The 10,810-nt window shown below is 45.3% G+C and overlaps 1 protein-coding gene across 1 annotated transcript; it reads left to right on the top strand.

The window, feature by feature from the left end:
• The first annotated feature begins 5,754 nt into the window (after positions 1-5,754).
• On the top strand, positions 5,755-9,102 carry LOC128951159 (arylamine N-acetyltransferase, pineal gland isozyme NAT-3-like). The gene is made up of 2 exons (XM_054296404.1): positions 5,755-5,842; positions 7,691-9,102. The coding sequence occupies exon 2, from the start codon at positions 7,698-7,700 to the stop codon at positions 8,568-8,570; it is 873 nt and encodes a 290-aa protein (XP_054152379.1). The 5' UTR covers positions 5,755-5,842; positions 7,691-7,697; the 3' UTR covers positions 8,571-9,102.
• The last annotated feature ends 1,708 nt before the right edge of the window (positions 9,103-10,810 follow it).

Here is a 10,810-nt window from a genome sequence, read left to right as displayed (position 1 = left end):
GTTAAAAAAAAAAAGGGTTTTTCTTTTGGTTGTGTCAGCCAGGCAATCTGGCTGATTGCCTGATTGGATTCCAATTCTGCTGTCCTGTCCTGCCCTGTCCTGTTCTGCTGGGGCTGAACCCCATTAATGGTGCATTAATGAGCAAAGGATCAAGAGAAACTCTTCCTCCAAGGAGGATGGGGCAGGACATTGCCTGTTTATGTCTTCATTGTGCAGAGTGATGAAAGCCCAGTCAGACAGCTTGGCTGGAGTTACAGTGGCCATGGAGAACCGATGCAGTGGGTGAATTGATTTTGCAGCTTTAACCCAGGAGTCTTTGTGGCCACATAAATATGCAGGCAAATTTTCATATGATGAAACATTCAGGAGCTGCTTTGACAAAAGTTGAGAAGGAAGCTCTCAGCCAATTTCCAAGCCCTTCCCTCGAGTCCCCAGCAGCCAGGCAGGTTTAGTCTCTCAATTATTAGCTGAAAGCAGAATATACATTCTCACTGTCTGATTGTGGATGCCACTGGAGGATATCTCTCAGATAGATGCATAAGGGGAGAGACAGATTCAGGCACTTCAGATGCTGTGGCTGCCTCTGACTGTTGTGAGCAATAGCCACAGAATGGGAGTTTATTAAGAATGGTAGCACAAATTAACTACTGGGTTTCTATGATTAGGTATGAGATTTTCTAGGAGGAAGAAATGTGTAGTGGGACTTCAGGTGCTGAATTTCAGAAAAGATTTTGATATAATTCTGTCTGGAAACTCATTAGCTATGCTGACATAGACAGGAATTGGAGGAATAATTGCAAATTGGGTAAGGACCTGGCAAAAGACAGATGATTTGGTGAGGTTGCTTAGTGCTTTCATGGGGATGTAGGGGAAAGGTTTCACTTGCTGAAGGATTTACAGACCTGCTCACCCCATCTTCCCTGCAGAGCTGGGGAGCACCTGGTGCCACCGAGGGAAGCTGGAAAATGAGGAAAAAGGACATTGCAGCTGCTTTGCTGGCCTGGCTGGCTGCTGCATCTTGGAAATTTCCCAAAGGGTTTGCACAGCTCAGATCTTTTAGCAGAAAGCTGTCCTGACTTGGAGGCACTTTATTCCATCACCACCCCGGGTTCAGGGTCTCAGCCTCCAGCCCCAGAGCCAGCAATGGATTTGTCAACATCATGTTTGAGTCTGTTTGTGTGGCCCAGGGGATGGCAGGGGCTGCCCTGCAACACAAGGCGCAGAGCCTGGCACTGGGCAGGTCCCAGCACAACTGCTGAGAAAGCAATTAAAAACAGCATTAGTGGGAATTGACAAATCTAGTGCTTGGTTTGGTCTCAGGGGGATGTGGCTGAACCACAGGCTTTTCTCCATGACAGCTCTATTTATTTTAAATAGAGGAGCAGAAGAGATGTGCCTCCAGATGCTTAAAAAGCACGTGGTTACTTTTCAAGGAGTATTTGACCAGAATTTCACAGCACAGCTCCATTTTAATAAGGGTTTGGGAGGTGGATGACAATCTTCCATCATGACAGAATCCTGTGAGGAGACACTGCCTTGGGTGTAGCATCGATTTGCAATGGTGTGATGAGGAAAAGGAAATACCATGACCACTGCAAGGAAATTAGCTACCTTTTACCTTATGCGATGAAAATGCCCAGGGATGATGTCAAATTAATCAGGTTCATCATCTCACAGCAAAGGCCATTCAGTAGTTTGTATGATCAAGGATCAAATTGCTCCTTGCTAGAAAAAAGTAATATTATTATGGGTAATGTGTGGGTTATCACAGCAGGTGTGGAGCTTTATTTTGGGAAAGGGATGATTTTTGTCATAGGCATAGCTGGATTCCTGGATACTGGATTTCTGACTGGATTCAGCAACCTGATATTTTTTTACAGGATTCACTCATCTCCCAGGGCAGAGGTGGATGTGATTTTAGATCCCAGCAGCTATGAAAATTTACATGGAATTTCTTTCCCCACTCTGCACTCCAGAATATGACTCCCTGCACTGACCACATCTACAATCTGCTTCCCAGCTTTCAGCCCCTCCCAATCTCCTGGAGGACTCACTCCTCCTCCCATTCCTGCTCAGATACCTCAGTGCAGTGTGACAGTCAGCAAATCCATGGGCAATTCATCCCAGGCTGGGAGTGATGCCTGAAGTTTTAACTTTCATATTTTTCAGATTCTATACTGCCTTAGTGTGTGACTCTGAACTTCTTATAAAGTGTTTGCAAGTTCTCTTCACAGCTTAGTCAGACAGAACAATCCTTTTCCAGCTTGAGAACCAAGGACACCACTGGAGCTTCAGGCCCAAAAAGTATAAAACCCAGAGAATTAAGGAGAATACACTGTGAGGATGGGACTTCATAACCTGAAGCTGTAATTGGACAATTGACCCCAATATGGAAATGGACCAAAATTTATAAAAGTGTGAAAACTCGTGACCTGTCATCCATCTTGGGCAGAGCCATGGCCAGGCTCTTGTGCTGCCCAAGGTGTATCCTTTGAAGGCCTTTTAATAAATCCATACTTTATTCCTTTGACTCTGTCTAGCCTCTGTTCCAGGCCAGCCTCTTTAAGCATCAGGAGGAATTTGCTCCCCTCCTGCTCCAGGTGTGAAAATGTCCCCCCTTTTCTGTCCCATGCATGGTGCACATGGCTTTGTGCTCTCCGGACCAGCTGTAAACATACAGGGCAGGCAGAAAAAAACTGTGAAAAGGACATTTAAGTGTGCACTCCCACTTGGGAGTCACACCATTGTGTCCCCCTGAGCTCATTGCAGGGCAGAAAACCAAAAAAATCCCACTAAAGGTAAGTCTGGAAGAGCATTGTTAATCCAGAGCATCTCTCCTTTCTTTTCTCTGCTTGTATACCAAATTCAGCAGTGGAGTGATGGGAATACTTTGTCATCACAAACATATTTAATTTCTGTGATGTGTGTTAGTACATTGTAATGAAAATGTGTTTTCCAAAGGCACAGTTGCTTTTTTCCCCTTTGCTGTCACTATAACACTCCTTGCCAAGATAAAAGGTTTCCTTCCCACCTACCTCAAAAAAAAAAACCCAAAAAAACCCTGAGTAATGGGAATGACAGAACTTGTGTAATTGTTCTGCTTTGCATGCTTCCAGGCTGATTGCCTGAACTGTGACTGATCCAGATTCCCACTGAAATCCAGGAGGGTTTTTGCACTGAAACAACAGTTTGGTTTTACAGGAGCTTTTCTGAGGAGCAGACCCAAAGCCAGGGAGTGGAAGCAGCATTGCCACGTGGTTGTGGTGGAATGTGAACAATTTAACCCTGCTGAGGATGAGGCTTGTAGTTTCATGGCTCATAAATGGTCACTGCTGCTGCATTTTTATGCCCAAAATGAAGACTTTTTTTGTTTAGAGGTTAAAAAAAAATTATCTATGTCTATATCTATATTGATCTATATATATAGAGCTAAAAATATAATATAATATAATATAATATAATATAATATAATATAATATAATATACCTTCATTTCTTATACAGTGTGCCAGAGAGCTGAATATAGAAGGGAGCAGACACTTGGCTTTTACCTCAAAGAGGGCACCCAATGCTTTTATTTCCCCAAGCAAATATTGCAGCATCAAATGCTCCATTAAAGCCGGGAGGGAGAGATATTTGATGAGGCCTCTCAGGAGAGTCAGTATGAGAGAAAGATTTCAGTATTAAATTTAATGCTGTCAGCAGTTCAAATTTATATAAAAGTGAGTGCAATTACATTGAGGAACTTCTGGAACAATCTCAGCCAGCTCCTGCCAAGGTTGGGAAATGGCATTTCAGTGTCCAGGTGGACAGCAGGGTCCTTTCCAAGGACATTCCTGTGGTTGTGTTCCCCATCCTTTGTGGCTCCTGGGGGCAGGTGGGGGCACCTTGTGGCCATTGCCCACAGCTGTGATTGCAGTTTATTGCCCCACCTGCAATTAGCCCTGCTGATCTCGCATGGCACTGAGCAGACCTCAGCAAATCCTGGGGCTCAAGATCAGCCTTTGCTTACCTTCAGCACTCCCTGACTGAGCTTTGCCCTGTTCTGGCCTTGGGCCTGCCTGGGGAGGGTGGGAGTTCGTGGTTTCAATGGCTTGGCTGTAAAATGTGCCTGAAGAAAAAGGAGAGGGGTTCTGGAGCTGCAGGCTCATCCTCTGGCTGGTGGGATGGACAAAACCCAAGTGCACGTGGTGGATGTTGAGGATACAAATCCAGAAAGACACCCAGCCACAGCTTTGATGGCTGGAATTACATAAGGAAGAGAATGAATGTAGTGGGCTGGGATGAGAATTTGAAAGGCATGGAAGAAAATGCTCAGTAGCAGAAAGGTTTTAGGGAGAGGAGTTGAGAAAAGCTGAGTATAAAACCACCAGGGAAAATGGATTTTGCTCCTTCTGGGTGAGAAAACACCTATGTTTAAAAAGGGACCCCAGATTTCCCTGGAAGTGACCCTGAGCCAGTTCACATAAGGGAATGTGGCAAGGGTTCAGTTCTGGCACGTTCTTTGGTCCCAGTAACTCTGGTCAAGGAGCATGGATGGGTCTCCTCACACATTATACAGAGATGCGTCCACAGAATTTCAGGATGGTTTCCATCAGGACTGGGATCTGCCTGCTTGACTTCTGGCTTCTCCCTGTCAAAATGAGGGTCTGTGGGAAGAGAACACCAGCAAGATCCAGACAGGAATATGAACTTTCTCTTTGTACTGATTTGGAGCTGCCCAGATGAACCTGATGAGGGCAGGTTCTCCTTTCCCTTCAGCATCTTGTGGCTTGGGCATGGGTTCTGTCTTGTGGGGTCACAGACAGGGCACTGAGGGGATGATAAAGAGCCAAATTTGGATATGGGAGTGGAGCTAGTAATGGGTTATCACAGACATCTTAGTTTGATCTGATTTATTAGCTCTGCTAATTATCCCAATAAATCAGTGTTTGAATGGAACTTGGCATTGACACTACATGTGAGGGACTGGAACTGCTGTTGGGGAGCTAACAGGGAAGATCCAGCTGCAGATGTCAGGGAATGAAGGAGACTTGCAAAATGCAATCACAATTGGGAGGTACAAAGGCAATATTTAATACTGTGAGAGGATGGAGCTCCCTGTGTTTTAATGCTTCATCTCTGTGCCAAGAGCATCTTGACCATCAGCAACATCTGCAGGTGATTCCTGTGGGCAAAGAGCAAAGGAGACACACACTGCTGGCCCAGTGCGTTCTTACATTCTATGAAATTTGCTGCAATAAAACCCACATGGAAATCACACAGAGAGCAAAGGAAGCAAAGGTAGCAGTGAAGTTCCTGTGCTGCAGACTGGGGTAAGCAGGTTGCAGATGCAGGTTACTGTGCTGAAATCTTGCTGTTCTTCAGAAACAGTGCAAAAACATTCTTGGACTGAATGCATGCAAGCTTTCCTTCCCCACATTTCCAAACAAATAGTAATCTAATGACTGGGAGTAACAAATTGCATCACCTGAGCACTTCTCGCAAGCTACTGAAACCAAAATATTTTGGTGACAGCCTGAATAGGCCCCTGCAGACAGCATCAAACAGGTGAAAATGTGAAGCAGCCTCTGCTCTGACAACAGGCAGGTTTGCACCGCTGCTGGCTGTGCTGGCTCACTCCAGCTCTCATGCTCCACCCTTCGGGGTTTGGTTTGTTTTTTTTCAGTTTTGCAATCTGACAGAGGCGGGTGAAAGCAAGTTGAGGGAAAGGACATTCCCCTGAAGAGCAGCTGGAGAGCAGTCCTCAAGCCCTGTCTGCCTGTCTGTGCTGAGTAAAGCACAGCCACAAACCTTCTAGGCTTTAGCCCCGGAGCACACTGGCACTTGAACTGAATTTCCAGGTAAGCCTTTTTTTTAACTCCTGGATCTTGGCAGCTGAGCGCTCTCTAACCAGGAAGTTAAATCTGTCTGGGGACAGAACACAGCAGGAATGGTGTAAGGGCAGAGCAGGGAGCTCAGCTGCTCGCTGTTGTAGCTACGCTGCTTTATTTACTCAGTGGTGAGCCTCAAGCTACTCGGGCATTTGTGCCATCTGCCTCATTTCAGCACCCCCATGAAAACAGCCCTGTAAACACCCTCAAGAGATGGACAGACAGACAAAGTCACACTAACATTTTCCTTGTGAGTAAAAAGTTACTGCACCTGTTCTGCTTGCTGTGGCAGAGGGAAAGGAAGGGAGAAAAAGGGAAAAACTGCTTTAACTGGGACGTTGGTTTAAAATTCACCCAAGAAGAACTAAGCTTGTGCCAAGTTTTCAGAAATGAACGGAACTGTAGTTCTGGGAAAATCCTGGGAACAGCCAAAAGCTGAACAAAGAGAACCTCCTGACTCTGATGCTCTTAACCCCATCGTGGATCACTCAGGCCTGCTTGGATGTTGAGGCAGTGGTGGCCATGACCAATAGTCAGAGTTCTGTAAAGCCTCTGTCCTAAAGGTTGTGTGGGGATCCAAACCATGGCACCCTCTGTTTCTGCCAGGATATTATACCAAATGGGAATTTTTCATTATCTTTGTTTATTGTCCTGAAAGTACCTTTCCAAAATTCCCATATAATTTTGGGGTTGCCACTTTTCATGAGATTGGGAATATAATCCTGTTGAACAGTTAGATATTTTTCCTTTGATTTTACTTTGGGAGTTGCATACAGTAATGTGAGAGCATTTTTGGACCTCTTGCATCAATAATGGGAACCAGATTGCTCCATATTTACAGATGTCTGAAATTTAGCAGTGCCTGGGGAGAAATAACAAAAATACTTGGCTCCATCAAAATCCCATTCCATCCATCAAGGGCTGGGAAGGCTTGAACTGCTTTCCAGCCCTGTGTTTGTGCAACAGCCTTGCACGGAGCCCTTTGCCATCCCAGAGGAGGGAAATGCCTGCTCCCTCACCCATGGGCAGCCACCCACCACTGGGAAGACAGTGAACAGAAAGAGGAACTGCATCCCAAAACATGATTTTAGAAAATGTGAGGCCTCTGATCCTTGTGGTTTAGGCCCAAACCTTGGTTTCCTCCTGGTGCTGGAGAAGGGCTGTGATTATCAGGACTGGGGAGCTAAGCTGTGCTATGGGGGGGCAGCTCCCAGCAGATGCAGTAAAAACCCTCCCACAGCATTTTCTGCCCTAAAACCCTTCTGCACTCCAGGTCATGTCTGTTACTGATGGCAGAAAGAGCAGGAGCAGGTGAGACCAGCTCATTCCTGGCTGCCTAATAATGGATGAAACACCATGGCAGGACAGACTTGCTTCAGATTTGGTTGCAGAAGAGGTTCTGGATCCCACTGAAAAAGTGGGAGGGTTTGTTTTCTGCTTCTGCTTTGCTGAAATCATGAGCAAAGCAGTTCAGATCTGGAGAGTCTCAGTTCCTATAATTTCTAGCAGGGTAACATTGCTGCTACTGCTTTTGTTCCTTCCTACAGAGATTTGTAGCTTTGCTGGGCAGGATCTCTGCTGAAATGTGCTTAGCACAGCTGGAGCCTCTCGTCACAGCTGTAAGAGAGGGAAATAAAAATAACATTTGTGCTTGTCAGCAGTGTCCCATTGGCTTCTCTCAGCATTATTACTCAGCTGCCTTTGATTCAGATATTAGTCAAATCCTGCTCTCTTTCTAAGCACCCCATTATAAGGGATGGGGAAGAGCCTTCCGTGACTTCTGACACAGCCTATTATTTTTTCCCACCCTTCTCTCAGAGGCAGCATGGACATCAAGGAGTATTTTGCCAGGATTTCTTACAAGGGCTCCCACAGTAAGCCAGACCTGGCTACCATGTCAGATATAGTCCAGCACCACATCCAAGCTGTTCCTTTTGAAAACCTGAGCATCCACTGTGGAGAAAGAATTGAGCTGGACCTGGAAGCGACATACAACAAGATAGTGAGGAAGAAACGTGGGGGCTGGTGCATGGAAAACAACTACCTTCTGTCTTGGGTCCTGAAAACTCTTGGCTATGATGTCACTCTTCTGGGAGCAAAAGTTTATGTCCCAGAGCTCGACGGCTATCCAGAAGATATTGATCATTTGCTGCTACGAGTGGATCTTGATGGCAAATCCTACATTGTAGATGTGGGATTTGGGATGGCCTACCAGCTGTGGCAACCAATGGAGTTGATTTCAGGGATAGATCAGCCTCAGACTCCCGGGGTCTTTCGTTTTCAGGAGGAGAATGGGACATGGTACTTGGAGAAAGTGAAAAGGAAGCAGTGGGTTCTGAACCCGAGCACCTCGACTTCCCCAAATGTGGAAAATGAAGTTTGCCGTCGGGTTTATCTCTTTACCCTCCAGCCACGAGACATTGAGGAGTTCAGGGGCTGCAATGCCCACCTGCAGACAGCACCTGACTCCCTCTTTGTGACCAAATCCATCTGCAGCCTGCAGACCGCCGATGGTGTCCGGGCACTGGTGGGGTGGAAACTCACAGAGATAAAGTACAATTATAGGGACAATATGGATCTTGTGGAAATCAGAATGCTTGCAGATGAAGAAATAGAGAAAACACTGAGGGAGAAATTCAGTCTAACACTAGACAAGAAATTTGTACCTGCCAATACGAGCAAGTTATCTCTGTTCTAACTCACTGCCTGGATTACAATTCAATTCAGTGGCATTACAGGCAATTCTTCCCTCTCTTTCTGACAAGCATCCAAAGGTTAATCTTTCTCCTTCCAGCTACACCTGTGTAAGGCAGAACATACTATCATGAATCTGGAAAACAAATGGATTTTCACAACTATTCCTGCATTTCTCTTTAGGTTGGGTACCGATAATTTCTGCCAAGTTCAATCAAATCATTACCCTTGTGTTTGTGCTTAGCGGGAAGCAGACTCAGCTCATTCCCTACTCCTTCCATCTCTTAAAAGCTTTTCTAAACACACCCAGTATAGCTGGGCAGAATGGTGGAGCTGTATGTCTTTGTCTTTACTACCTGGTGCTGCCACCTGGGGAAAATACCTGCCTCTAAAATGAACACTATATTATTTTGGGAGTGTAATAGCCAAAGCCACAAAGACATCCTGGGCCTGTTCTCTTTGTTCTCACATCCACAACAGCCTCTCACATGGCACTCAGGCCATCCCACACCTGTGCAAAGTGACCATGTGAGTACCTGAGGTTATTTATGACTCACAACTGATGATAAGAAATGCTCTTGACAATGCTTTGCTGTTTCAGACTTTGCACAGCTCCTGTTCTCTCAGTGACATAACCAGTGACATAACTTTTCTTTGAACTGAAAGCATCTCCTGAGCATTTTGTTTGCTCTCCCTCAGCAGCAGACTCCTGGCAATACATGGTCCTCTCCTCAGACTACTCTGGGTGCTATTGCACATTAATTATTACAGCAGAACCCAAACACATGCACAGAATTCTTTTTGTGAAACAGATCTGTTCTACTGAGGATGTGTTTGCAGTGAAACTAATTATATTGATATAAGGAGATGTGATGAATCTTAATCACATACCTAAGGGCTAAGATTCCTAGTAGGAGAAACGACTCAAATGTGACCCCTTTGCCCTTTAAAAGATGCTTGATGTTCCTTTATGTACAAATCTTGGAAGCATTACAACTACGCACTTATAATTAAGCAAATTATATTAGTGAATTACAATTAAATAAAAAATCAAGCACTGTGAACTAGAATTATTCAGATTTTTCCCCCCTCAAATTACAGCATGTATTCCCATAGTAAAAAATAAATGTCATTAATCACCTAAGTTATCCTGATTATTTGTACGTGCTAATTTTTGCCAGCTATGGCTTGTAAAAGGAGAATATCTCACTGAACATTTTTCATTTGTTATGCAGGCAATACAGGTTTCTAGAACTAGCAGTTCAGATTTAATCAAAGCTGCTATTCTGCATGTTCATAATGTATTACTTCGAGGCACAGCAAGCTCCTGGAACCCTGGTCTTCCCAGAGTCATATTCACTTACATATGCTTGGCTGTAGGAGTGCAATAGCTCCTTATAGTACATGTGGCCCACCCATCCTATGAGAAAATGAAATGTGGTTGTAAAAGAAGGAGAGGCTTCTTATGGTGTGGACCAGGACCTTGCAATACAAATGATCAGAAGAAATTGTCCCAGGATCTGGCTTGGTTTTGAACTGACTTTTTCTGTGGCCCCAAATTAAAGGAGCTAAACTCAGTGGGACAGCAGGGAGAAAGCATTGGGATGAGGTAAAAGTGCAGGCAGATCTTGCAAAGCCGTGGAGCAAGAGAAGATCCACACAGAGCCAAGGTTCTCCATCCTTTGTGGGAACAAACATTGGAAACACCTAGAAAGGGCTGTGCCCACTCCTCTCTCCCTGTGTCAGGGTGTTTCGTGCACTTTGTGCTGGCCCATAGGCTTGGGGAATGAGTCCAGAGCTACAAAATCACAGACCTTTAAGATCAGAGTAGGGAGTTATGTCCATTGGCCCTGAGATGCAGTGCGTGGAGGGCAGGAACAGGGAAAGGCACTTTTCTTTCTGCTGACTCATCTGCAGTGTGTACCCGGAGCTGCCCGGGTGCTGCCCCTGCAGGGCACAGCTCAGAGCTCCTGCCTCCTGCTCACCACAGAGGAACAGTGCACTGCCCAGCAATGCAATGGAACTTGCTGTTGGAGGGATAAAAAAAAGGGAAAAAAAAAAAAAATAAAAGAAATAGTTTTCATTTCAGATAGCGCTTGTTTGTTTTTTCCTTATCACTAACCTTGGGGGCAGATACTCAAAGGCACAGCAGGTTCAGGGAGCTCAGAGTTCTCTGGGGGCAGCATCTTCCCTTTCAAAGGACAGGGCTTCTCCTTGAACCCTGGGGAATTGAGACAACTCTGT

The sequence above is a fragment of the Melozone crissalis genome, unplaced genomic scaffold, assembly GCF_028551555.1.
Source record: "Melozone crissalis strain CALT ecotype California unplaced genomic scaffold, PUWL_Pcris_2 ptg000007l_1, whole genome shotgun sequence".
Lineage (NCBI taxonomy): Eukaryota > Metazoa > Chordata > Aves > Passeriformes > Passerellidae > Melozone > Melozone crissalis.
The sequence above is the reverse complement of the archived record's forward strand: the minus strand, read 5'-3'. Positions and strand labels throughout refer to the sequence as shown.